General features: G+C 55.5%; 6 protein-coding genes across 6 annotated transcripts; 2 read left to right on the forward strand and 4 right to left on the reverse strand.

The window, feature by feature from the left end:
- Positions 1-39: 39 nt before the first annotated feature.
- On the reverse strand, positions 40-4,630 carry INTS5 (integrator complex subunit 5). The gene is made up of 2 exons (XM_084894791.1): positions 4,484-4,630; positions 40-3,180 (listed from the first exon to the last, which is right to left on the reverse strand). Exons 1-2 carry the CDS (start codon positions 4,561-4,563, stop codon positions 201-203), a joined length of 3,060 nt encoding a protein of 1,019 aa, XP_084750917.1. The 5' UTR covers positions 4,564-4,630; the 3' UTR covers positions 40-200.
- Positions 4,631-6,304: 1,674 nt separating this feature from the next.
- Positions 6,305-10,737, reverse strand: LOC311628609 (uncharacterized protein C11orf98). The gene is made up of 4 exons (XM_084895979.1): positions 10,634-10,737; positions 10,382-10,506; positions 8,569-8,666; positions 6,305-8,486 (listed from the first exon to the last, which is right to left on the reverse strand). The coding sequence occupies exons 1-4, from the start codon at positions 10,670-10,672 to the stop codon at positions 8,377-8,379; spliced, it is 372 nt and encodes a 123-aa protein (XP_084752105.1). The 5' UTR covers positions 10,673-10,737; the 3' UTR covers positions 6,305-8,376.
- A 387-nt stretch (positions 10,738-11,124) lies between these two features.
- On the forward strand, positions 11,125-13,163 carry CSKMT (citrate synthase lysine methyltransferase). The gene is made up of 3 exons (XM_084895952.1): positions 11,125-11,219; positions 11,312-11,419; positions 11,568-13,163. The coding sequence occupies exons 2-3, from the start codon at positions 11,353-11,355 to the stop codon at positions 12,218-12,220; spliced, it is 720 nt and encodes a 239-aa protein (XP_084752078.1). The 5' UTR covers positions 11,125-11,219; positions 11,312-11,352; the 3' UTR covers positions 12,221-13,163.
- Positions 13,164-14,606: 1,443 nt separating this feature from the next.
- Positions 14,607-15,268, forward strand: UQCC3 (ubiquinol-cytochrome c reductase complex assembly factor 3). Its single transcript, XM_084895986.1, has 2 exons — positions 14,607-14,815; positions 14,907-15,268. The coding sequence occupies exons 1-2, from the start codon at positions 14,696-14,698 to the stop codon at positions 15,057-15,059; spliced, it is 273 nt and encodes a 90-aa protein (XP_084752112.1). The 5' UTR covers positions 14,607-14,695; the 3' UTR covers positions 15,060-15,268.
- On the reverse strand, positions 15,258-19,648 carry UBXN1 (UBX domain protein 1). Its single transcript, XM_084895938.1, has 10 exons — positions 19,456-19,648; positions 19,265-19,352; positions 19,074-19,127; positions 18,883-18,989; positions 18,736-18,805; positions 18,324-18,515; positions 18,187-18,238; positions 17,929-18,042; positions 17,001-17,193; positions 15,258-16,860 (listed from the first exon to the last, which is right to left on the reverse strand). Exons 2-10 carry the CDS (start codon positions 19,321-19,323, stop codon positions 16,811-16,813), a joined length of 891 nt encoding a protein of 296 aa, XP_084752064.1. The 5' UTR covers positions 19,324-19,352; positions 19,456-19,648; the 3' UTR covers positions 15,258-16,810.
- A 2,102-nt stretch (positions 19,649-21,750) lies between these two features.
- Positions 21,751-26,318, reverse strand: LRRN4CL (LRRN4 C-terminal like). Its single transcript, XM_084895955.1, has 2 exons — positions 25,778-26,318; positions 21,751-25,286 (listed from the first exon to the last, which is right to left on the reverse strand). The coding sequence occupies exon 2, from the start codon at positions 25,279-25,281 to the stop codon at positions 24,571-24,573; it is 711 nt and encodes a 236-aa protein (XP_084752081.1). The 5' UTR covers positions 25,282-25,286; positions 25,778-26,318; the 3' UTR covers positions 21,751-24,570.
- Between the last annotated feature and the right edge of the window lie 500 nt (positions 26,319-26,818).

The following is a 26,818-nucleotide window of genomic DNA, read 5'->3' on the forward strand; positions in this document are numbered from 1 at the left end:
TATTCTGCCGGCTCTAAGCATCACGGAGGCACTGCACTGTTTGTCTCAAATCGGCAAATTTTATTTAGAAAAAAAGGGAAGGGGGAAAAGTGACAGCGCTCTCTACGCTGAGGTCTCAGAAGAGAGACCTCCCTCTTTCTGCAGCACCTTAGCCCCGTCTCACTGCTCATAACGCCTCAGCCTCTAGCGCGAGGAAAAGGCTATGTGCCCTGCCGGAGTAGCGTGGACGGAGAAGCTGCCTGGAAACGGCCAGAGAAAAGGCCCAGGCGGTCAATGTTGCGGTGGAGGACACTATGCAGCACAGCCAGATGGGGTCCACCTTCCCCCCCACCCTCCCTGGAGAAGTCCCGGATGAAGCGTCCACGCTCAGATTGAAAGATAAACTTCTGGGGCAAGGGCCCATGCTCGCGGAGAAAGCCCCAGACACTGAGCAGTAGCAGACGCACTTCGAAAGGTGCCAGTTGGCTAAATACCTCGTGCATGTTACCCAGGGCTGGTGGCAAGAGGCTCCCCTCAGCCATGACAGCCACCAGGGTGCAGGATGCCTCCAGGTGCCAGGGGGAGTGGGCTGTATCAGGGTGGCGAGAGGCTTCCCAGTGGCCCAAGAGGGCGGCCAGCAGCCCCCGCAGGAGCACGGAGCAGTAGCAGAGGGCTGGGGGAGCAGCTGCCACCAGCTTTAAGAGCTCAAAGAGCAGGGGCTGTTCCCGGAAGCGCCGGCCAATGCGGAGATCCCGCTCCACGGTGGCCCGGGCGTGCTCCTCAGGAGGCCAGGCGAGCTCGGCACCAGCTGCATCAGGACACACGCTTTCCACCAAGGTCACTGCCACCGCTTTGGCAGCCTCCGGGCTCAGCGTGGGAGCCCCCCAGCAGCCCCGACCTTCACTGCCCCCAGGGGCACTGCAACAGTGCACCAGGAGGCTGAGAAGGCTCTGGGTGTTATAAGTCACTTCCTGGTGGTTTCGTGACTGAGCAAACTTCGGTGGCTTTAGGCCACGGCCGATGACTCCAGCATGGAAAACTGACCAAATCCCTCCGGGGCCGGGCACGGCTGCCGTGTGCCGCCGGTTTGTGTCCAACAGGGAGGCAGATGCCAAAGAAGCCGAAACCACGGAAACAGTCTCGTTGTCCTCATCCACTTCCCCTCCGAACAGCTCCGTGTTGCCCCGATGTAAGGCTCCTTCCACCAGCAGCTGCAGGACAGCCTTAAGCCCTGCAGGGGAGGCCTGAGAGAGGCGGGTTAGAAGCTGGGAGGCCGAAGCCACACCTGGGGGGCCATGCAGCCTCAGAGAGGCAAAGAAACGATGCACCCCAGCTCTCACCAGTCCCAGGAGCTGGGAGGGGGACAGGGCTTCTGGAGGAAAGGGACAAATGGCCAGGAGGGAGGCAGCAGCGTCCGCTACATCCTCCTCAGGATGCAGCAGGAGAGGAGCCAGGTCGGAGAGATGGGCGGAGGCGGCCTCCCCAAACCGGGCTCCCAGGGCCGCAGGGCCCTCACCGCCCTGCTGCTCCCACCCCACCAGCAGCGCCAGGTTGCGCAGGAACCGCGCCGTGAAGGGAGGCTGCAAAGTCCCTGCGTGCACCCGAGCCAAGCAGCTGCGGAAGGCCAGCGGCAGGAGGCCCGAGAGGCTGACCACCAGCCCCGCGTACAGCTGGGTGGCCAAACTCAACTCTTCAGGGCTTCGGGCCCGGCTCAGGAGATGGCCCAAGGCCTCCGGTCCACAGCTAGGCCGAGTGTACACAGAGAGCAGGCCCAGGAGCTGGTGCTGCCAGAGGAAGCGCTTCCGTTCCAATCGCAATGTCTCTCCACACAGCTCTCCGACATGGTTTCTTAGCGCATCCAGAAAGGGCACGGGGCGGGGGGGCGGGGGCGGGCCCAGCACCCCTTCCCCAGGGGGCCCTCCCCGGTGATGAACCAGTTTTTGCAGATGTAGCAGCAGCAGCTGAATCAGCCGGTCACAAGCCTCGCGCACGGTATCTGGCACAGCCAGGCCCTGGGTGGTAATGACTGAGGCGGGCATGGCCGTGTCCACCAGGAACTGCAACAGGCGGTAGGCACCTGCCCCCGAAGCCTGGCTCACCAGGTGCACAGCCAGGTTGAGCATGTTGTCCAGCTCCTCTCGGGGGAAGCCCTGCAGGTGTTGCTGAAGCTGACTCAGCACAGCTGGGGGCTTAAGGCAATCCACCAGCTCTCCAGAGACGGTGCCCAGCAGAGCTGGTGACATGACTGCCAGTTGCAGAAGGAAGGGAACTGTGGCCTGAAGGGAGGGGTCCCCACTCCGGCCCCCAATGCCCGCTGCCAGGCTATCATGGAACATTCGCAGAAGCTCCCGTCGGATGCTGTCTCCATGGCGGGAGGCCAGGTGCCCTAGGATGCCCACAACTGAGGCGATCTTGGGTACCCGCTTCTCCCCGGGGATAGCAGGAGATCCAGGGAAGGGGTCTGTAGAGGGCATTTGAGAAGAGCCTCCACCAGCGCCGCCAGCTCCACCTCCAGCCCCACCATGAACGCAGAAGTCCTTCAGGCCACAGGAAAGAACACGGGAGATGATGGTGCCAGGAAAAGAGGAGCCGATATGGGCCACCACCCAGTCAAAGTGTGGGGAATGCTGGACAGAGGTATCCAGCAAGGCATCCACGCAGGCATCGGGGCAGCTACCAATAAGAGCCGAGAGGCACTGAACGTAGATGTCCATGAGCGTGCGTGTGGCCCGACAGCCCATCCACAGCTGCAGCAATTCGTTGAGAGAGCCGGCGGCATGGGGCACACACTGGTGTTGGCCCGAGTATGCGCTGCTTAGTTGCCCCATGAGGTCAATGGACCATGCACTGATCACAGGTGCCCAGGCCTTCGGGTTGGCCCGAATAAACTCGGACAGCACCTGCTGTACCTCCTGAACCACATCCTCTAGACCAGGGCCCCCCGTGGGGACATGAGAGGGGGCAGGCGGGCGGAGGTGAGGTGGGCCAGCCAGAGGGCTTTCGTCCAGAGCAGCCAGGTGGGCCCGGACACTTTCATCAAAGACGCCTCGCAAGTGGTCAAGCACGGCAGCCCGGGCAGGTGGCAAAGAGCGGAGCAGAAGGAGACCACAGCGAGCGTGCTCCCGGGCCGAGAGCTGGTGGCCCAGAATGGGGTCGACACCAGTCAGAAAAGCCTTGATTTCCTGGGACAGCTCCTGAGCACTGTAAGGAGACAAGAGACAGACTTGGTGTGTTGGAGATGTTGGGCAAGATACATTCCCTCCGTGAGCTTGCTTTTTTTGTGTAAAACAGGGATCGCTATAACTCCCTCAGAGATAATGTTCATAAAGCACTGAAGCACCTTCACACTAACCACTCAGTAAACATTAGCTATTTTCCTTTCAATAATACCAATATTGTGTTAGGTACTTTTTTAAAGTACTTTACCTGTATTATTTCAATCCAGACAAGAGCCCAATAAGGTAGGTATTATGATGATCCCATTTTACAGATAAGGAAACCAAGGTTAAGTGATCAGATTATAAGCTTCAAGAGGGTAGTAGGCATTTCTGTGCTCTTCAATACTACATCTCCTTCAATGGAGGCGCCTGGTACATCGGAAGTACTCAATAAATTGTTGTTCAACTGAGTATATTTAAAAACACATTTCCAATTTTACTGCATTTTCCACCACAACACAAGCCCCTTGGATTTTACTCTTAATGGGAAGAAAATCTCCCTCCCAATAACGGTTTCTTCCCATATTCCGCGAACATCCTAACCACCCACCACTTGGATTCCACACACACAACCACCACTTCTCCCAGCACCTCCAGGTGCCTAGGAACCAAGGTGTTCCAGGGCACAGACAAAACACCTTTCAATGCTCCCCCTCCCAAAACATTATGGGTTCAGTCTCAGAGGCTCAGTGTTGAGACAACCCTTCCTCTTACTGCCCTTTTTGCCAAAGAAGACTGCATCCCCTAGGGTTCTGACTGTGCCATTCCTCTCCGGAACCTCAACAAAAAATAAATAAATAAATAAATATATATATATATATATATATATATATATATATATATCTCACAAACCCACCCCGATAGGAGTTTTTCCGTGGGGAGGGAATGGCTAGAAATACACAAAGCATTCTCCGAATTTCTGGGCCTGGGCTCTCAGGGAGCCCATGAAGTCAGGGGACCCTGGGCTTCTCTCCCCCGGGCTAAAAGGGGCAGGACAGCTGGATTCCCAAGAGTTCTGATGTCCCCGACTCTTGGGAGAGGAAGGCCGGAGTCCGGAGCACCAAGGCATTGGGTTTGGAGGGAGGCAGCACCAAGACCTTGGACGTGCGGGCACTCCTGGAGCCCAGAGTTTGGGCGAGGTAGTTCCCGAGTTCTGGGGAGACCCGACCAGGAATCTCGGAGAACCCTGACGCCAGTCCCGCGGCGGGATCCGGGTTTCTGCCGAGGAGGCTGGGGAGTCTGCGCGGGGCCGCGCGGTGGGGGGAGATGCCAGAGGCGCTGACTACCTGAGCGGAGCGGGACCGTGGGTGGCCGGGGGAGGCCCCGGAGGCCCCGGGGCCCCGGGAGGGTCGCACAACGCGGACATCCCGGAGCCCGAGCCCGAGCCGGAGGCGGGAGCGGCGGAGCGCAGCAGCGCATGCGCGCTGGTGCGAGACCTGAAAAGGAACGAGCAGCGACGGGGCCTCTCCAGGAAACACATCCGGCGACTCCCGCGGCCCCGCGCACGTTGGTTCCGCCCGCTGTCCTGCAACCTTTTTCTTTTTCAAAGGGCCATGGATACACAGACGATTCCATTTTTCCCCCCTAAAGCCCCAAATACAAAGTGTTCACTTCACGAAATTAAAAAAAAAGAAAAAAAGAAGCAGCACTGGGAAACATTTTATTCAAGAAACAGCGACCATGTAAAAAGTAAAGGAGAGAAGGGAAGAGGGAAAGCGGGAAAGAGACGGAAAGAAGAGAAAATGTGTAAGAGAAGAAAAGTAAAGAGAGGAGGGAGAAGAAGCCCGAAATAAATTGGGCGTCTTCCCAGCCGCAGCGGCCCTGCAGGCCTATGGGTCTCCATCGCTGAGGCTGTGCTGGGTCCTGCCCTCACGCCCCGCCCCTGCAGAGGCAGCTTGGGGTGACCCTGCGGAGCCAGCACCCCTCAGTCCATCCAAACCCCAGCTATTCCCCTGACTGGCTGGGTACTGCCTTAACTTTTCCATGACTGCTCCCTCTTACGGAGATGAGGACGCTTAACAGTACAGCAAAGGCAAAGAATTGTGAACATGGAAACTAGGAAATATGGTAAGCAAGCACTTAATAAGCATTGGCTATTTTTATTATATTTATTGCACGAACTCCAGAAAATAAGCTCTTTGAAAACAGGGCCTTTCCCTTTTTAAAAAGCAAAAACAAGTCTGTGTTTTCATCACCTGCAGCAGTGTCTGCCTGGCACCTAGTAGGTTCTTTTTTCACATTATATAATAATAGCCATCTTTATTTGTAAAAATCCACATATCAAATGTATTCTTTCAGTCTTTCCATTATTTCCTTTTTAAAAAAATATATTTTATTGATTTTTTTACAGAGAAGAAGAGAGAGGGATAGAGAGCCAGAAACATCAATGAGAGAGAATCATCGATCAGCCGCCTCCTGCACACCCCTTTCTGGGGATGTGCCCGCAACCCAGGCACATGCCCTTGACCAGAATCGAACCTGGGACCCTTGAGTCTGCAGGCCGACGCTCTATCCACTGAGCCAAACCAGTCTTGGCTCCATGATTTCCTTTTTAAAAATATATATATTTTATTGATTTTTTTACAGAGAGGAAGGAAGGAGAGTCAGAAACATCGATGGGAGAGAAACGTTGATCAGCTGCTTCCTGCACACCTCCCACTGGGGACGTGCTCACAACCAAGGTATATGCCCTTGACCGGAATCAAATCTGGAACCCTTCAGTCCGAAATCCAACACTCTATCCACTGAGCCAAATTAGTCAGGGCTATGATTTCTATGATTTCCTTTTTACAAAAACAAAAAGGCACGTAAAAACCTTCCCCACTGTCATTCCCACAGGCGGATGTTTGTCAGGCAGGCCTCCCTCTCCCCATATAGCTACATGCTTCATCCTGGGGCGGCCGCTTCCCCACATGCTTGGGTGCTCCCTACCAGGTGGAGTTCTGAGCTCCAACACTGAGTACACAAAGGGATGAGTGAGGGTGCACAGTGTGGCAGGATGCTCACAAGGTGGGCACTAGTAGTAGGTCTCCTTCTCCACCCAGCCTCCAGGGCTTCGCCTGATGATGCATTTTAGGATTTGTCATCCACAAAGATGAGAAGAAGTGGCTGTGAGGGGGTGCATCCTCAGGGCAGCTCCCATTCCAGGGCAGCCAGAAGGAGAGCAGCGAGGGCCGTCTCCTGGAAGAGGCCAAGTGTTAAGATCTCGTTCTTCACCCCAGCCGGGGGACGGAGCTCCTCGGGGTCCTGGATGACCACGCCGGCCCATGCACCACTACATGCTGACCAAGGCCGCGTGGCTGGCAAATTCCACGGTCTTTCTCTGTCTCTAGGCCCACTGCTGCCCATAGCTGTCCTCCCTGTCGTTGACCTCGTGGGGTCACCCCAGTCCACCCAGATGCCCAGCAGGTTCATCGGGAGAAAGCCATTCTTGGCCAGAATCACAAAGTAAGTGAAGAAGCCTCAGGGCCTGGATCATACTAATCTGCTATCACCAGCTTGTCTGTTTGGGGATTTCTGGGCTGTCTCTTCATGATGTTGCTCTCAGCTTGCCCGTACGGCAGGGAGATGGCAGGAACCATGTCCGTGCCCAGGTCCATGCAGAGGATGGTGATGGTCCCCAGTGGCAGGGGAATGCCGCGGGGCAGGATGGAAGGAGGCTGCTATCTGCTGCTGCCACTTGTCTTCTCCTCCCACACTGCTCCGCCCGGACCCCCACGCAGCTCCCAGATGGTTAAATGACTGAACAGGAAAGTTGGTTCTGAGGCCTGTGTAAGTTAAAGTAATGCCAGATGGTATGTTCTGAAGGTACTTTTGAAGAGATTGTGTTTTAAAAGCTAAATGATTAACCTTCTTTTACTTGTTCTTAAATTTTACAAGTTCAATCACTCCCAAAGTGTATATACTACCCACTTGCAAGAACATTTCTAGGACAGTAAATGAGACAATTTCTGCTCCTAATTCTGCCTCAAACAGATCCAACACTTGCCAGTGGTCTTGATCTGGCATCTAGAAGGGTTCAGGAACCTGGAGAAGGTGCTGTGTGTAAATTAAGAGTCCAGAGACAAAACATAATTTTGGAAGGTATTATGGGGAGTCAGAGAAGACTTAGTTAAAGGAACTAAGTTCTCCTTGTCCCAGGACCCCTTGCTTTTTATTAACACAATCTGTCCTAAGGCACGGGGAGATAATACACATCAAAGGTTAGGGCTTGTATACACAATCCATTCATTGTCAGATAGGAAGAATTTGTCTACTGTTGTTCAGGTGTTTGGCCAGTAGGAGGCAATACCATGTAAAGTAAGATGCCCTCAGCTGTCTGGCAGCAAGCAATCATCCTTTTCAGGTTTTGGGAAATGCCCTCAGCCATCTCCAGGTGATTCAGCCCTGCTGACATGCTGGAATTGGCCTCCAGCAAACACTTGTGTCCTCCGGACCTCAACTTTTGACCTGTAAAAGGAGGCTTTGAACCAGGTAAGTCCTTCCAGCAACGAGACTGTGGTCCTTCCCCTAATGGTTTTACATTGTGGGGTGTGGGAAGCGGTTATAGGATTAAGCCTCGGACTGACCTGCTGGCAGCATAATTAAGCTTGATCTTATAACTGCAATCTTTAAAAATATATATTTTATTGATTTTTTTTTTTTTTTTTACAGAGAGGGAGAGGGATAGAGAGTTAGAAACATCAGCTGCCTCCTGCACACCCCCTACTGGTGTGCAGGAAATACAATAAACCTCGACTGGTATCAGGACCCGACCGCCTCAGCCAGCTCTACATCTATAGGTGGTCAGAAGTGGCAAGTTGGAGTGTCACTCTCTCGAGACAGGCTCCTTGATGCCTTTGCTCAAGCACACCCTGTGGGTCCTGTGTCACAGCTGCCTTTCCCCACTCACAGACCCCTTCTCACGGCCCATCCCAGCCCTGCACTCAATCACACACATCCCAGCCAGAACTATGGGCTTTATTGCAAATGGAGCTGACTGCTAAGGAGCCGCCTCTCAGGTCCTTCTTTTCCACTCTGCCTCTCAACACATCCCCCAGGCAGGTCACTAGGCCATTATGGAAGAGAAGTCTGGGGAGAGTGAGAAGGTGCAATGTTTCATCCAAAGTCTTTGGGAACAGGCCCTGAGTCCGCGGCTCCGGGTGAGAATCTTGTGATGAAAGGGCTGAGGTGGGTCGTTTTAGCTCCCATGTTCAAGGTCCTCCATCTCTACATCCTGGGGGGGCTTCGTCTTCTTTTTGGGTTTGGGCTGTGGTCCACTAGTCCTGGCTGGCTTTGCAGGGGCTTCCACTGGACAGAGGGAAAGCAGCACCATTAGAGACCCCAAGTGAAATCAGGCTGCCCCCAACCCCACCTCTGTGCCCCGCCTCACCTTCCATGGCTGCCTTCTCTTTCTGGGCAAGCCGGATCTGCTGGAGGAGTTTTCTGCGCTTCTTCCCAGACAGAGTAATGTTGGCACGGGCACTGGACCTGAGGGGTTGGCAGGAACAAAGATCTGGGTTAACCTGAACCACACAAACTGTACAAGTGGATTTAGCTATTAAAAAGGTCTTGGCTGGCTGGCATAGCTCAGTGGTTGGACATCGACCTATGAACTAGGAGGTGACGGTTTGATTCCCAGTCAGGGCACAGGCCTAGATTGCAAGCTCCATTCTCAGGAGGCAGCCAATCAATGATTCTCTCTCATCATTGATATTTCTCTCTCTCTCTATCCTTCTCTGAAATCAATAAAAAAATGCTTTTTAAAAAAGGTCTTTCTATCTACATCAAGTAACTATTTAAAAATCTGGGCTCCGAGGTAGTAAGTTTAATTTCAACACATCAAGTACTTAACATTAAATGTTAAATTTTAATATATTGTAGGAACTTTAAGGGGAAACTATTTTTCTCTATTCTAGACATTTCTAACATCAGATTGAGGGAGGGGAGGTTTTAATCCCACATCAAACAATTTTCCAGTTCTCATCAGACATTAACTAAATGTCCTACAATTTATTCTCTCCCCCTTGACAATTAAAGAAATATATTTTAATTGATTTGAGAGAGGGGATGGGATGGGGTAACATCAATGAGAGAGAATCATTGATTGGTTGCCCCCACCCTGCATGCCCCCCCCCCCCACTGGGGATCAAGCCAGCAACCTGGGCATGTGCCCTGACCCCCTGATGGGGAAATGAACCCACCAACTTCCAGTGTATGGGATGATGCTCCAACTAACTGAGCCACACTGTCCAGGGCGAATGTCCTTAAATTTAATTTAATGACATTATCTACCTGTACTTCCAACCCACCTGCTATAAAGCAGGGTTCTCATAGCCCCTTTTCCAGACTCCTTAATTGTAAGAAGAGCTCACAGGACTTACTGATTTATTATAAAAGGATACAACTCAGAACAGCCAGAAGGAAGAGGCAAAAGGTAAGGTATGGGTGGGGGGTGGGGAGTAGGCCAGAAGTCCAGGCCCTTTCCAGGGAGCTACCTTCTAGCACCTCCACCAATTCACCAACCAGGAAGCTCATCAAATCTCAAGACTTTTTATAGAGTTTAATCACCAGCACCCCCACCATCCCCTACCTACTTCCCAAAGTGGGGGGGAGGTGAGGTTGAATTTTCCATCACTGTTTTTATCTGGTGACCAATCCACCCTGTGATCATGAGCATAAACTTAGGCGTGCTCAAAGGGGCTCCTGGTGAAATAAACGCTCCTCTCGCGCGGAAGGGTTTGGGAGCTGTGCCAGGAACCAGGGACAAAGCCCAAATAAACAAGTTTCTTATTACAAACTCTGCACAGACCGGCAATGAGGAATTCAATGAAAGAAGGCACGGGAACTTTCCTCCCAGACCAGGGAGTCCTGAAACTTCCATGCAAACCCCACAGCGCCTCCGTGAAAACGCATCGAGCTGCAGGCACCCCCCCCCCCCCCGGCGCTCTTGGATTTACTTATAAATAAATAAAGGCCCAAACCCAGGAGACGCGTCCCCCGCACAAACGCGGATGCGCAGCGAAGGCAGCGGTGCCAGCGGCTCCGGGGCTCCGCCGCGGGGAAGGGCCCATAGGGGAAGGGCCGCGGGGGAAGGGCCGGGGGGGGGGAGGGCCGCGGGGGAAGGACCCCGGGGGAAAGGCCCCGGGGAAGGGTCCCGGGGGAAGGGCCCTGGGGGAAGGCCCCGGGGAGGGCCGGGCACTCACGCCCGCTTCTTGAGGTGGTGCCGCGTGGTCAGCCCCGCGTCTATCACGGCCCCGACCACCCGGTGCTTCAGGCGCCGCTCCCGGCTCAGCACCCGCCGGCGCTTGAACAGCTTCTTCTTCAGCTCCTGCGGGGGAGGAAGGCGCCGCTCAGGCGGAGGCCGCGCCCCGCGCCCCGGCCCCCCGCCCCCGGCGACGCGGTCCCATCCACCATATCTCGGGGCGGTGAGAGAGAGGGCACCCCGGCATAGTCACCGTCCGCGGCCGGTTGATCTTGCCGCCCGGAGCTCCCATGGCTGAGCAGCTGTCGGCTTCAGGTCCACGTTTCCGCCGGAAGCCGGGTCCGCATGGCCCCGCCCCCGGTCCCCAGAAAGCCAATCGCAGCTCGGGGGCGGGGCCTGGCGCTATATAAGGGAGCTCAGTGGGCCCCACCTTCTTTTCGGGGCCGGGTGCCGGGTGAGTGTTACCTTGTCCTGGGTGCCTATGGGGCGGGCGGGGGTTCTGGGCTGGGCTCGGGACCCTCCTTTTCTTGGCGGGGTTCGGGCGTGCGGTCCCGGTCCCCGTAATGTACGGAGGCAGAGGGAGAGGGCTCCGGCCCCCTCGGCGTCATGTCTTCGGTGCCGGCGGTGTCCAGTCCGCCGGTTCTATCCTCAAGCGCCGGGACACGGATCTCCGAGGAGCAGGGCAGAACCGAAGTCCCGCGGCCCCTCCCCCGGGGTGCTCAATGCCTTCTCTTCTTGTTTCAGGTCGGAAGCCGCCACGGGATCCGGAGCCGTCCTGTCCCCTCCTCTTCCACTCCCCGTTGTAACCAATAAAAGCCCAGGCCGCTCGTACCGCCTAGGTGTGTGTGTCCGCGTGTTTTTCCCGAGGCTCAGGGTTGGGCTGCACCCGTTATTCAAGATCGGATGTTGCAAATCTCCTCTTGAATCCCAGGCTTCTGCGGGGAGTTCGGGCGACCTTGCCGGCATTCCCGGATGGCCGCGCTGCGCCGAGCCCTCCACGTGGCCGCCCTGGCTGCGGGGACGCGCCGCGACCAGGCGGGTAGGAAAGATGGGCAGGGGGAGGGCAAGGTAGTTTCACCCTGCCCTGGGAGTCTAGTGTGGCTGCTAAAGGTCCCGTTGCATCGCGTCATTTTTGCAGGGGGTTTGACGGGACTCTGGTGACACATGCCTTCCACTCGTGTCCGCAGGCTCCCTGGCCGGTAGCTGCCTGGCGGACCGCGGCCTCTGGGATAAGCTCCACGCCCAGACGCGGCCGGGCGGAGTCCCCACCTTCGACTGGTTCTTTGGGTACGAGGACGCCCAGGGCCTCCTCCTGCCGCTGCTGCGGGGAGCCCAGGCCGCCTGCCCGCGGCGGGTGCTGGACGTGGGCTGCGGTACCTCCAGCCTGAGCGTGGGTCTCTATGCCAAGTGCCCACACCCGGTGGACGTGCTGGGGGTGGACTTCTCTCCCGTGGCCGTGGCCCACATGAACAACATCCTGGAAGGCGGCCAAGGCCAGACCCCCCTGTCCCCTGGGCACCCGGCCTCCCGCCTCCGCTTCATGCAGGCTGATGCCCGGAACCTGGAGCCACTGGCTTCCGGCACCTTCCAGCTGGTGCTGGACAAGGGCACCTGGGATGCTGTTGCCCGAGGTGGTCTGCCCGGGGCTTACCAGCTGCTGTCCGAATGCCTGAGGGTCCTAAGCCCGCAGGGGACCCTGATTCAGTTCTCAGACGAGGACCCTGACGTGCGGCTTCCCTGCCTGGAGCAAGGGTCCCCAGGGTGGAGTGTGACAGTGCAGGAGCTAGGCCCGTTCAAGGGCATCACCTACTTTGCTTACTTGGTTCAAGGCTCTCAGTAAAGACATGGTCTTGACCCTAGAGTTTCTGTTGGGTGAAGAGAGACGGGGGGAGCTTTGCCAGATGGCTGGAGGATTTTAGTCCTGGCTGCCATGTTGACTAACCAGGTGCACCCAGTTTTGACTGCCCATTAACTCACCGGCAAGGTATAAATAATACCTGGATGTATGGGTGTTGCATACATGGATAGCTGAAACCTTTAGCAGAACCAGGCCCACAGAGAAGATTATCCCCCCCCCCCCATCTAATTGGAACTTCTAAAAGCAGGAGGCAGCCAATGGTTCTCCCTCAAAGAATTCTTTATCCACATCCCAGCTTCGACTGATGTGTGACCCAGTGGCCTATCCTCTGAGCTCATTTTTCTCACCTGCAGAAGGGAAAGAGTGAAAGGACGGGCAGAAGGGCTCACAGGCAAACCTAAGGTCCTAGGTGAAACGTTGAGAGAGAACAGCAACCTCGCCTCCTGGGCAGAAGATGGCGGCATCCATTGAGTGGCTTCTGCGGCCTATTGGCCCCCAGAGAGCCCTGGGATTGGGAGCTTCCTGACACACTGTCCAGGGATCCAGCAGGCATCTCGCTCTACCTGTTCTGCCCCAGCCAAGTTCTGGATTACAAGTTCTTACGAGAGATCTGGGGCCAGTGGGCTGCATGTCCAATCGGGTTGGGGGAGGGGAGTTAAAGAGCCCATTAGCAGTGAGAGATGTTCCTGATACATTGAATTTTTTAAAAACTAAAATGAACTTGTGATCTGTTTTCACTTCAGGTCAAATAAATGTTTTTTTTACTAAAAAACATGAATTGGTGATTTTTGCTTATGAAAAAGGAAGAGCCTGATGTCACAGCCTGAGTTTCCTCATGAGGGGAAAGGATCTCCATTGTTGGGTTCTGAAAATCATGAAGTAGAAGTAGCACAGTGCCTAGCATACAGTAAATGTTTCTGTGCCGGTATACAGGTGGGCGAGATCTGCAAGAGAAGACTTGCCAAATGGTAGCCTCACTGGGCAGTCAGAACTGGGAGGATTTTACTATTTCCCCCCCCCTCCGGCAAACTAAATATTAAGATATTAAAAATACATAGTAAGCCCTAGCTGATTTGGCTCTGGATAGAGCGATGGCCTGAACACTAAAGGGTCCCAGGTTTGATTCCAGTCAAGGGCACGTGCCTGGGTTGTAGGAAGCAGTCAATGACTCTCACCATTATGTTTCTCGTGCTCTCCCTCTCTGAAATCAATAAAAAAAATGTATAATTTTTAAAAACATATATATATATTTTAAATATATTTTATTGATTTTTTACAGAGAGGAGGAGAGAGGGATAGAGAGTCAGAAACATTGATGAGAGAGAATCATCAATCAGCTGCCTCCTGCACACACACACACACACACCCGGGGATGTGCCCGCAACCAAGGTACATGCCCTTGACCAGAATCGAACCTGGGACCTTTCAGTCCACAGACCAACGCTCTACCGCTGAGCCAAACCGGTTTCGGCAATAAAAATATATTTAAAAAAAATACATATTAAGCCCAGTGTGGCTCAATGTTTTGAGTGTCGACCTGTGAACCAGAAGGTCACAGTTCAATTCCTGGTCAGGGTACATATTCAGATTGCAGGCTTGATCCCCCTTGTGGATTGTGCAGGAGGCAGCCAATGATTCTCCCTCATTGATGTTTCTCTCTCCCTCTCCCTTTCCCTCTGAAATCAATGAAAATATATTTTAAGAAAAACATATCAAAAGGCATGACCCAGCTGACATCAAAACTGCTCTCTAGCAGAAACCAGTTTGGCTCAGTGGATAGAGCGTCAGCCTGCGGACTAAAAGGTCCCAGGTTCGATTCCGGTCAAGGGCATGTACCTTGGTTGAGGGCACATTCCCAGTGGGGAGTGTGCAGGCGGCAGCTGATCGAAGTTTCTCTCTCATCAATGTTTCTAGCTTTCTATCCCTCTCCCTACCTGTAAAAAAAAAAATCAATAAATAAAAAAGTTATTGCGGGCAAGCACGGAGCACGGGTCTGGCCTTCGTCTTTCCTGCTCCACCCCCTCCTGATCAGGAAACTTAAGAAGTAGGCAGTTGGTTGTAACAGCCGCAGCAACTAAGGAGACGCACTGTGGCTGGGGAGCTCGGCGGGTTCGGGCGGCCTCCGATACGCCCAGGCTGCGGGTCCCATCTCGTCAGGGCGCAGACACGAAGCTACCTGTAAAAATCCTGCTCCGAACTCCCGCCACCACAGGGCCCGCGCTCGTGCCCTCGGGGAGCTCCGCCTTCTCGGCCAAACCCAGACTGGAGCCTCGGGCGCTCAGGGCCGCTCTAGCCGGCCCTTTTCTACGGTGTCCGCTCGGGGCCGCTCTAGCCGGCCCTTTTCTATGGTGTCCGCGGGCGGTCGCTCTAGCCCGCGCAGGAGCCGGCGAGACGCGGTGCCGGCCTCTCTAGGCTGCGGGAGAGCGCGGTGGCGCCTCGCTGGTCGTGCGGTGGGCGATGGGGTTCTGGCGTAAAGCGCTCATCTCAGTCGCGGTCCTGGGCGCGTGGGCCGGCGTGGGCTCCGCGCTCTTCGTCCTCGTGACCCCGGGAGAGGAGCGGGTTCAGGCGATGCTGAAGGTGGGAGCGATAGGAAAACCGAGTGGACTGGGTGGGCAGGCGGGGAAGCCCGCCGCGCTTGGGGCCGGAACTGCGAACCTCTCTCCCGCAGGAGATGGCAGGACAGGACTTTCGGAGCCGCGAAGAGGCGGCCAGGACCAAGCAGTTAGTGATGGCCGCTCTGCAGGAGGCAGCTGCCACGCAGGAGAATGTGACCTGGAGGAAGAACTGGCAGGTTGGCGGCGACGGCGGGAAGTCGGCGTGAGCCGGACCTGCACCCTGGGCACCGGAGTGGGAGGCGGCCGTTCTCCTCCGGGGACCTGGCGGGGAGCCCGGGCCGCGGGAGCTGCCGCCGGGTGAGCACTTCCCCCCAAACCCTGCACTGACTGCGCGTTCCTGTTCTTCCCGCGGGCCGGCGCCATCGGATGTGGTGAACTGAAGGAACCAGTAAATCACGTTCCCCCATCCAGAAAACGAGCCGTGAGGTGTGACGCCTGTAATGTCTCCGGTTGTGGGTCGGTTCTGAGGGCTGGGGTGTCCGCAGACCCTGTGCCCCGCTTCCCATGGGAGGCCGAAACCCAATAGACACAGCGATCACGTTTTCAAAACACAAGTCAGGTCATGTGCGTTTGAGGGTACTTTTGGGGGTAACGGAGCAACATTCTTAAAGTCAGAACTGTCCTGGAAAACCTTGTAGCGGCAGCTGCCCAGAGGACACTGGGGTCCTGTCCTGCGGTTGGAGCGAGCTCCTAGCTCTGAGCATGTGCCGGGCGGCTTCCATGCTATTAGCCTGGGAGCCCGTTTGCTTGGAGTGGAAGCGTGTTTGGAGTCAGACAGACTTGATTCAACTCCAGCATGTCACACGTTCCCTCTGAGCCTCAATGCTGCTCTGTAAAAGATGACACCTTAAGGGCGTCGTAAGAATAATTTATAACTTATTAAAGGGTAGTGCCTGGCAGAGCAGCCTCAGTAAACAGTAAGGTTCCCCCCCCCCCCCAAGGTTTCACTGTAGTTGTCAGTCTGAGTCTAGTATAGGATCTACTGGAAGTGAGGCTGCAGCCCCACAGCCAAGTCTATTGCTTGGCTCCCGTTTTGTCCTTCCAGGAGAAAAAAGGCTGCTTTTATCACATAAACTTAGCCACAACACTAAATACAGAGGTATAAACCCAGATAGGAGCCTTGTTTTCCACTGCTGGATGAAGTCATCAGCTAAATGCAAGACACGTGCGACCTTTAGTTTGTGGCCCTCTCCTCGCCTGGGATTGAGGGGAAAGTGGCAGCTGATGAGGGAACACTAGGGTCAGCTGACCAGCGGCTGTGAGGCAGCTTCCGATAAAGGTGCTTGGCACCTAGAGTTGGGCTCCCCAGGTGTGTGTCCAGGATCTGTAACCAGATACCTGTGTCAGCTTGGGCAAGTCATGTGCTTTAGTGTCCGAGTTTCTAAAATAGCATAATCGTACCTACTCCTAGATAGTAATAGAACCTTCGTATCTCAGTTAATACTTGGAAAATACCTTCAAGGTTATTAATGTTCCTCAATGTTTAGGAATGGCCACATAAACTATCCTTTTAGTAGCTAGTAATTACTGGGGACTTATTTGGTGCCCGAGACTATGCTAAAGCACCTTTTATTGACATTATGTAATCCCTACAGCAACTCTAATCAACATGTACTATTACACCTATTTCACTAAAGTAAACTAGGCTTAGAAAATCAAAGCACATGGCTAATAGGAATCCAAGCTTACGCACCACCTTACCCACAGGAGCTGTACTCTCCACCCCCAAGCATGCCCCCGCCTCAACTCGCCCAGCAACTAACCAGAGCCAGAGATCAGAAACAAGTCTCTGTGGGGAATGTGGGTGAATGGCATCTCTAAAAGCATTCCCTTTAGTCTTCCTCCCAGTCACTCAGAAGGAGTCCGCACAGAGAACTCAGAGGGGCTATTTATTAGGAAAGAGATGTCAGTGCTTTATCAAAGATGAAGAGGTCAGGCCGGAGGCGGTAGAGGCCTCTCAGCTGGGACATTTCTTGGCCACAATGAGGACAGCAGAAGGCACGAGTCCTGAAGACGAAGGAGGAACACAGATTTAAACCAAACTCCTGGCTGCACACCTTCCCCTCCAAGAACCTTCTCTCGGCACCCCTTCCTTCTCAGGCATGTCCCCGCCACACCCAAGTCCTGCTTCAGGCCCCGTGTCATACCCAGGTCCTGCAGAGGCCGCTCCATGTCGGCCTCTGAGAAGGCCCGCCGGGGGAAGCCGCTGAGCAGCTGCACGGGGTCCTGGTCCCCGCCGGGCTCCTCCCCGCGGTGCAGCTCCACGTAGAGCCGGACGGCTGCCAGCTGCTCCCGCGCCCGGAACGTCTGGGTCAGCGAGGTCCCGTCGGGCAGCCGGACCTGGAGGCAGGTGAGTGTCGCCGGAGGGAGGGACCCCGTAAGGGGAAGAAGAGCAGCACGGGCTCCTCCTTCCTCTCAGAGCAGAAAGCACCTGGAGCAGTCACTGCAGTTCTGATTTACTAACCAACGGAGAGCCAGACTTCTCGCTCCCTCACAACTTAAGATTCCACAAAACTACCTGGAAAAATGCCTCATCAATGAGAAATGTTAGCTCCACAAACAGCTGAAATGCCTCATAAGTGAATAAACGTTAGCTCCACAAACAGCTGTGTGATAAGGCCAACGGAAGCATGAACAAGTGAGTAATTGCTGAGTAAGAGGGAGGTATGGATTTAAATAAGACTGGGCAAGTGAAATTGGATATCATTCCTAAGAGGAGAGAAGGTAGGATTTCAAAAGCCATTTACTAAGAAGGGAGAAGTTTGGCAAAGGAAACCTAACTGAAAAAAGCTCTGGGCCCTCGCTTGTTTGGCTCAATGGATAGAGCTTCGACCCTGGGACTGACAGGGCACGGGTTCAATTCCAGCTAGAGCATGTACCTCAGTTGCAGGCTCGATCCCTGCCCTGGTTGGGGCTCCTGCAGGAGGCAACCAATTGAGGTCTCTCCCCCTTCATTCTCTCTAAAAAATCAATGGAAAAAACCCTGGGGTGAGGATTAACAAACAAACAAAGCTCTGGGCTAGGGGCTTTACAGGCCAACTCGGGCCCAGGAGCGCCCAGGAGCGAGGATCGTACCTGTATGCGGCACTGGTCATATTCCCGCTTGCTGGGAGGCTCCTGGCTGGGAGAGGAGGGAACAGAGCCTGGCTGGGCGGGTGCGGACGGCTGGGAGCTCACGCTGCCACCGTACTGGAGGAGGAAGCAAAGCACCCATCAGGCACCCACCCATCAGGCACCCACCCGCCGGAGAAACAGCCCAGCCTTCCCTCTGAAGCAGGAGATGGGACTTATTGGCCGCCTCCACTGAACTGCCCTGTCTTCCCAATCGCCTACCTTCTTGGCTCTCTCTGCTTTATCTCTTTCAATCTTTTCTCGGACTCTCTGCCTGGAATGCAGACAGGAAGGGAGGAGGTCAGGCACTGACAAAGCAAATATTGATTCCTTTCTCAGCTCTTACCCAACACGCCCACCTGGCTGCCAACTCTTCGGCCTTTTCCCTCCTGCGCTCCTCCGCGGCCCGGCGCATCTCGTCTTCCTGGAGCCGCTGCCGGGCCGCTGACAACTCTTGCCCTTGTTTCCGGCGCTGCCGTTCGCGTTCCAACGCCTCCCGCTCTTCCCTTTCTTCCCGCTCCCGCTGTTTCTGGGCCACCAGCTCCAACATCCTGTGTTGAAAAAAGTAAAGAGCTTAAGGGAAAAGAACGCGGAGGGGAAAGGTGTTTATAACAAGGGACTCGGAAAACACAAATCCGCGAATGTGTCCCAAAACAAAAGGGAAATGCCGAGAAAGGACAGGGAATGTGGCAAGTTCAAGACACACTGATCAGACTGGGGGAGAGAGGTGCAAGGTGACCTTCAAATGCAAGATCCTTCCTGACTATATACCTCTTAGTCTGCTCCTGTCTTTCCTCTTCACTCAAAACGAGTTTGCCTTCTTCCGCGGGGGCGCCAGGTCCTACAAACAAGCAATCGGTATTAGCCCAGCCGTCCTCCTCGGGCCCCTGCAGTCACACCGCGCCCCTCGGTCAGGACCTTCGGGGCCACCCTGCTCGGAGGAGGTGGGTTCCTGTCCCAGGACATGTCCGACGGGGGTCTCCAGCGGCTCGTCCACATCGGGGTCGTCTTCGTGCTCCATCAGCCTGGCGGAGAAAGTGGGCAGGGAGGGAGGTCGACATGCGGCTGCCCTCCCGGACCCCCGGCCCTGCCCCGGGGTGGGCGCTCACCAGTCCATGGCGGCCTCGATGCCCTGGTTCCCTGTGAGGGCCAGAGCCTTCTCCCTGGGGGGCAGAAACACCGTGAGAGCGCCCGCGGGCCATGGTGCCGGGCGGGCTGGGGCGCGGAGCCTGAGCCAGGCGGGGGGAAGGCCGGACACGCCCGCGAACCCCGCGGGCCGGGGCTAGAGGGGCTCCCTTACGCGCGTCCCCTGGGGAAGCCCATCTCGATGAGACTCTCCAGAGCCGTCAGCTCCGCCATGACGCCGCCAACGCCGCCTCCGCGGGGACCTGGGGGGACGAGAGCGGGGCCGGGGTCACTGAGGGGCGCTCCCGACCCGCGGGCAAGCCCGCCCCGCACGGACGGGCCCTGGCCAGGCGTTCGCTCCCTCACCCGACTCTGGATCCGCCGCGGACACTGCCGAGAAGAAAGCGGAGGGGAAGTGGAAGTGCCCGGATCTGTTTGGGTCACGTGGGGGCGGACGTGGACGGGGGCCGCCGAGAGTCAGAAAGCACAAGCCTGACCCTTCCGCCTGGACCGCGCGGGGCGGGAGAACATCTCGCGAGAATCGCGAAGAGGCACCTAAACAAACCCTCGCGCCAGACCGCGGTGGGCAAGGGGGTGCGGCCCAGACAGCCGTGGGCGGACCTGGACGGGCTCGCGATCCGGCCCCTCTGGCCTCCGGTTGGGAAGTGATTGGCACTGTTTTTGGGGAGCCCTGGCCGCGGGCATACTCTCTGACCCGCTTGTCTCTCCGGGGAATGGAGCCGGCCTCCGCCCGACTGCCAAAGGGATCTTTAGGAAACACAGTATCTTACCCTGCCATCGCCTCCCTGCCTAAAACTCCACGACTTGCCAATCCCTTAGGACAGCGGTCTTCAGGCACTCGGTACGCCCCAGGAATTTTTAAAACAACACTACCTGACCAGTCAGGGCCACTGACCTCTATTCCCTTAGGTTGTCAAATTAAAAAATGACAGCCTCCAGTGTGAATGAATCAAAGTGATGTCTTTTTTGGGGGGAGGGTCAGATCTGCAAAAAACATTTATTTTTATTTTTTTGGTGTGCTGCAGAATTTTAGTAATTAGTGGATGTGTGCCATGAGATGAAAAAGATTGGAAATCGCCGACTTAAAGAGGAAATGGAGTCTGGGTTCCTCCTGCCATTCCTTTTCTGTTCAAGTCCCAACTGTAAGGCGAGGGTGACTCTGGCCCAATCTGAGGTGCATGGCAGGCCTGTATTGTGTAAATGTGAGTTCAGTTGTAGGTTCCCACTGGTTGAGGGTAATTTGTGCTTATTGCAAAACAAACCCTCTCTGCCCTCTGGGTCTTGGCACTACCAGTCCCTCTGCCTGGGACGGCCTGGCTCTTGTGGGCTTGGTCAGCTCCCAGACAGTTCTTTGGACTGGACTCTGGGTTTGCTTTTATCTTTTATTTACTTGAATTTTTGGGAGTTTATTTGAGCCAAACTGATGACATGAAGCAAAATTTCTCATGCTCCCTGGGTTTGCTTTCTAAAGGAAGTCTGCTTTGTCCATCCCAATTCCACCTCCCAGCTCCAATAGTTACCCCATTAAGCATTTACACCCCTGCTGTGTAGTCCTTGTGGATTACTTAGCCCCACTACCCGGGAGCCACATGTGTGCAGCTTTTTGGGCCCTTGAATGTGGCTCTTCTACAAAATGCCACAGCCTGGGCGAGTCTGTTTTGAAGAAGTGACCTTAGAAGAAGTTTAAGAAATGTGTCTCTCCAAAGAAATTTCAGTTGTCCTGTTGATATTTGGCTCTGTTGACTAATGAGTTTGCCGACCACTGTCCTAGGCTAGTAAGAGGCAGAGTAGCCAAAACCGGTTTGGCTCAGTGGATAGAGCATCGGACTGGAGGGTCCCGGGTTCGATTCCGGTCAGGGGCACGTACATTGGTTGTGGGCACATCCCCGGCGGGGGGCGTGCAGGAGGCAGCTGGTCGATGTTTCTCTCTCGGTGATATTTCTAGATCTCTATCCCTCTCCCTTCCTCTCTGTGAAAAATCAATAAAATATATATTTTTAAAAAGAGGCAGAGTAACAGTAAGTTGATATTAATAATATATGCACTAGAGACTTTTAGACGATTAATGCATATTTAATAATCACAACAATCCATATGATATAGGTACCATCATTAGTCACAGGAGACACAGAAAGATGAGATAATGTATCTGAGGTCACAAAGCTGGCACTGCGTAGCAGAGCTGGGATTCAAAGCTTAGTGCATTTAGCAAATGCAGTGTGTGTTCACTAAGCCGCTGTGCTCTGTTCCCTCTCCGTGGTGGAGTCGGGAAACTTGAGCCCAAATCCTAACTCAACTCACTGCATGTAGCTTCAAACGCCTTACAGGGGTCTTCAAACTACGGCCCGCGGGCCACATGCGGCCCGCAGAAGAGTCTGATCCGGCCCGCCAGGTTTTTTGGGCAGTGAGCGCACCCGAGGTGTTACAGTAGGAATTAGTAGTTCATATAGTCCGGCCCTCCAGCTCTTTGAGGGATCGTGATTTGGCCCCCACTTTAAAAAGTTTGAGGACCCCTGCCTTAGAACCTAAACCTTCTCATCGTAAAAAGGTGATACCATCTCTTGGAATAATCGCAAAGATCGAGAATGCATGCAAAGCATGTCTCCCCCTTCCCCTTTCTACTGAATTTATTGGGGTGACACTAGTTAACAAAAGTATGCAGGTTTCAGCTGCGCAATTCCACAACACATCATCTGTATACTGTATTGTGTGAACATGTCTTTGATAATCAAATAGTTGGCCCTCATTATTTGTAAACCAGAGGCCCGATGCACAAAATTTGTGTTTAGGTAGGGTCCCTAGGCCTGGCCTATGATCAGGGCCAATCAGGGCCTTCCAGCTGCCTGCCTGGGCCATCCTTCATTCTGCATCACCCCCTGGTGGTCAGCACATGTCACAGCAAGTGATCTAACAACTGGTCTCTCAGTCAAACTTCCCAGGGAACACTTTGCATATTAGCCTTTTTATATATTTAGATGAATAAGTTCTGAGGATGCCGTAAGCAAAAAAGGCACTGAATAGTGATAAGTGGCCCTCGTCTATTTGGCTCAGTTGACAGAGCGTCAGCCTGCAGACTGAAGGGTCCTAGGTTTGATTTCAGTCAAGAGCACATGCCCTGGTTGCTGGAGGCCTGCAGGAGGCAGCTGATTAGTTTTTCTCATCATTGATGTTTCTCTCTCTCTCCCTCTCCCTTCCTCCCTGAAAGCAATAAAAATATATATTTAAAAAAAGAGTGATAAGTGTATTCTAGGTAATAACTATCCTCTAAATTTATTCTAAAGGTCCAATAATAAAAGTGATTAAGTTGTATGGCTTGCCTCTTTGACCTACTTCCAGGTAAGTACCCTATGGAAACACACAATGTGAGGATGCACAAACAGGATGTCGTAGCAAAAACTGGAGACAAATGCTCCAACAAAGAGCGATGGCTGCTGTTGGTTACGGAGAATCCTCCAATGGGAAATTACGAATCCTTTAACGTAACTAAGGAAGCTCTGAGTTACCAACCAGGAACACTGTCCATAAGAAACAAAGTGAGCCAAGACCGGTTTGGCTCAATGGATAGAGCGTCGGCTTGGGGACTGAGGGGTCCCGGGTTCGATTCCGGTCAGGTGCATTTACCTTGGTTGCAGGCATATCCCCAGTAAAGGGTGTGCAAAGAGGCAGCTGATTGATGACTCTCTCTCATCGATGTTTCTAACTCTCTATCTCTCTCCCTTCCTCTCTGTACAAAATCAATAAAATATATTAAAAAAAAAAGAAAGAAAGAAACAAAGTGAAAAAGAGAAAATGCACTGGCCTGGCCGGGTAGCTCATTGGTGAGAGCTTCGTCCCACTGTGCCAAGGTTGTGGGTCCCATCCTGGTCAGGGCACATGCAGGAATCAACCAATGAATGCACAAGTAAGTGGAACCTGAGGTCAATGTTTTCCTTTCTCCTGTCTTCTCTCAAGTCAATTTTTCAAAAGCCCTGTCTGGTGTGGCTGGAGTGTTCCATGCACCAAGAGGTCACCAGTTAGAATCCCGGTCAGGGCACACACCTGGGTTGTGGGCTCAATCCCCGATAAGGGGCATGCAAGAGACAGCCGGACCAATGTTTCTTCTCTCCCTCCCTCCTCTCTCTAAAATCAAATTTAAAAAAATAAGTAGCTTTAAAAAAATTAAAAAAGAGAAAATAATTGTGTTACATAAACACCTGCTCTGCTACAAGCAATAGTGTCTTGAGGAGAAGGGGAACTTTCACTTTATACTCTCCAGTATTACGTGAAATTTGTGTGTTACTTTGATAAATTTTTTAAAAATTTGTAAGACCAGCCGAAACCAGTTTGGCTCAATGGATAGAGCGTCGGCTTGGGGACTGAAGGGTCCCGGGTTCGATTCTGGTCTAGGGCATGTACCTTGGTTGCGGGCATATCCCCAGTAGGGGGTGTGCAAGAGGCAGCTGATCAATAACTCTCTCTCATCGATGTTTCTAACTCTCTATCTCTCTCCCTTCCTCTCCGTAAAAAATCAATAAAATATATATATTTTTAAAAAGTTGTAAGACCAATATTAGTGAAGATTATACTCTTTAGCAACATACGACTTTTCTACATCCAATTCACTTAGAAATAAATGCAAAATTATGTATACTACTACCCTGAAGAACCCATGTGTGGATAGGGGGCAGGAAGGGATTATGAAGGTGAAATGTTCTCCTTTAACGCGGTTACAAGGGGCACACAATAAAGTTGGGGGAGGAGGAAAGCCCTTAGTATTATTTATTATTATTATTTTTAACTGGCAAGCTCCGCCCAGACAGCAGCTTGAGCTATTCCCCGCCCCCCCCCCCGCCCCCCACGTGTCAGTCAGTGATCTCCACCTGCCAGACCCGGTGGAGGAAGTCAGGTGTGCGCAAGCTCAGTAGCTAAACAAAAGGCAGAAGGATATGGGGTCTCCGGCCCCAAACTTCCGCGCTGCAGCCGCTTATTCTCAAAGCCCTGCCAACGCCCCCCTTCGCAGCAAAGCCCTTCCCGGTGCGTGGCAGGGGTTGCTAAGCGACGCCAACAAGGCCAGATGTGGCTGGCTTTTCCGTGCTTACAAATGGTTGCATGGCTACATGAGTACCTATAGAAAGTCTTCGATTTCATCCTCTGGAACCGCAAAACCGGTTATTTACCGTCCGATCCTTTACAAAAGGACCCTCTCTTCTCCTCCATCTGAGCCCGAAGAGTCAGGCGGGGGCGGCAGAGCCCTGGGGGCTCAGTTGGGGCGGCGGAGGCGGGGGCCGCACTCCGCGGGGAGCCGGGGCTCCGTGCGCCCGGCGGGGGCGGCGGGGGCTCAGTGGGCCCCCCGGGGCTGGCGGGGGAGGCGGGGGCTCAGTGGGTCCCCCCGGGGTTGGCCGGGTCCGCGGGGGCTCAGTGGGACCCCCGGGGCTGGCGGGGGCGGCGGGGGCTCAGTGGCCCCCCGGGGTTGGCGGGGGCTCAGTGGGCCCCCCGGGGCTGGCGGGGGCGGCGGGGGCAGCCGCAGCGCTCCCGCAGCCAGAAGTGCCAGGCCAGGGCGCCAACGCTCAGCAGGGCCAGCGCCGCGCCCACCCCCACGGCCGCGTGCACCAGGATCCCGGGCCGCGGGGGCACGACCACCGGGCCGCACGGCCCCAGGGCAGGGCCGCCCGCGGAGCCCTCGGGGGCGGCCGCGGGCCCGGGCGCTCCGCTCTCGCCCGCCGCGTTGGCCGCCACCACGCACACGAAGTAGGCGCCCCCGGGCCGCAGCCCCCGCAGCTCGGCGCGGCGCGTGGTGGCGTCGAAGGGGCCGCTGCGCCGCGGGGGCCCGCCGCCCGCCCACAGCAGCAGCCAGTAGCGCAGCACCGGCGAGGAGGGCGCGCACCAGCGCACCTCGGCGCCGCCCGCCTCGGCCGCCACGTGCACGTCCGCCAGGCGCGGTGGCAGGGGCGGCCGGTCGGGGCTGGAGAGCCCGGGGCACAGGCAGGGCGCCGGGCCCGCCTGCAGCTCCGTGCACGGGACCTGCAGGTGGCGGCAGCGGTCATAGTCGCAGAGGACGGCCGGCCGGGGGGTCCGCGGGGCCTCCTCTTCCTCCTCCTCTCCCAAGGCCCGCGGGGCCCAGGGCCGCGCCCCGGGAAGCCCGGAGCAGGCGACGGCCAGGAGCAGCCACAGGAGACAGGGCGCGCCCGGCATGGAGCCTGGAAGGGAAGGGGTGGGTCAGGAGGCCGCCGGGCCCCCAGGCCACCCAGGCCCCCCTCCGCAAACCCCGGGGACCGGGAACACCGCTGGGGGCCCAGAGAACACGAGGGGAGGGAACGAGGCACACACACTAATTGTCACCCAAGTTCTGAACGGCCCATGTGCTTCATTTCGGGCAAAGAAAGAAAACGTGGCGGACAGGAGCCAGCGGGGTGACCAGCGAAGTGGGAAGTACTAGAAACAGTTAATGAATAAGCCAAGCGCTTGGGGCGAGGAGGGGGGAACAGGAGGAAGTAGTTACTCAGCCTGGGATAAAGGTGGCCCCAACCCCAGCTTGCCGCCAGAGAAACGATCTAAATAAAATAAGGGTCAGTCAAGGTCATGTGCAAGCACCAGAGCTGAGAAGGGGGAGAGAGATGGGACAGAGGGGGAAGAGAGACCCACCCCCACCTATCACCGGAGTCCGGGTCTCTGCCTGCTCCCCACCTACCGGCTCCTGGCTCCTCCTGGCCCACGCAGCCTCACCAGCGCGCAGGCCCGGCCGCAGCGGGAATCTGTGACCTCGGTGCCGGCAGGCCGGGGTCTCCAGGAACAGGCTGCGCAGTCCGGTCTCCTGTCTTCGATTTCGGTGTTTTTATACCCTCTGGCTGTGAGGTCACTGCGAGGCCCCCTTCCCCTGCCCTCCTTTCCCGGGGAGTACCAAGAAGAGGGCTGGTCCCCGCAGAGGGCCTGAGTCACAGGCCGGGGGTGGGGGGAGCCGCACGCGGGCTTTCGGCTGGAGGCTCGGATGCCTGGGTTCGGGAAGGGCCTGGAATGTGGAAAGCAGCCAGCAGCGGAGGAGCCAGAGGCTGAAGTCGTGCCAGGGATGGACAGGGAGGGGGCCACCTGCCTGGTGTCAGAGAGGAAAACAGATGGATGTGGCTGAGGCTCCCAAATGCTGTTTCAGTAAAAATCATACCACATCCACGGCTGTCATTTCCTGTCTCCTGCCTCCCAGTGGACAGAGAGGGAGGGGAGCCGAGGCCTGAAGGATGCAGGCCAGCTCTCCAGACCCGCCCGACACCTTCCCACTCCCCAGAGGGAGAGGAGCGTCACGGGGAGGAGGGGAGGAGGAGAGAGGGGGTGCGCCCTCCTCGCACTGCCAGGCTCCTGGGTGAGCACAGCGGGCCGCGCCCAGCAGAGCGGGGCCGCGGGCTGAGCTCCCTCCCGGGCGCCGGGAGATTGCCCGTGAGTGCCCGGTCAGGGCACAGACCTGGGTGGTGGGTTTGGTCCCGTCGGGCCACGGAGGGAAGGCCACCAGCTGATGTTGCTCTCTCACATTGCGGTCCCCACACCCACCCGCCCTCCTCCCCTCTCGAAGCATGTCCGGGGTGAGCAGAAACACAAAACCAACCACAAAACAGCTGTGCCTGAAACAGCCCCAGATGTGGAGGCCTTTCTCATTCTGGCCAGTGACTGTCCTGACACGCCAAGGTTCCCGCCCTGGTCCAGGCACACGCAGGAAGGGACCAGGAGAATGCATGGTTAAGTG

Source organism: Pipistrellus hanaki (genome assembly GCF_964339955.1).
Source record: "Pipistrellus hanaki genome assembly, chromosome: 9".
NCBI classification, from domain to species: domain Eukaryota; kingdom Metazoa; phylum Chordata; class Mammalia; order Chiroptera; family Vespertilionidae; genus Pipistrellus; species Pipistrellus hanaki.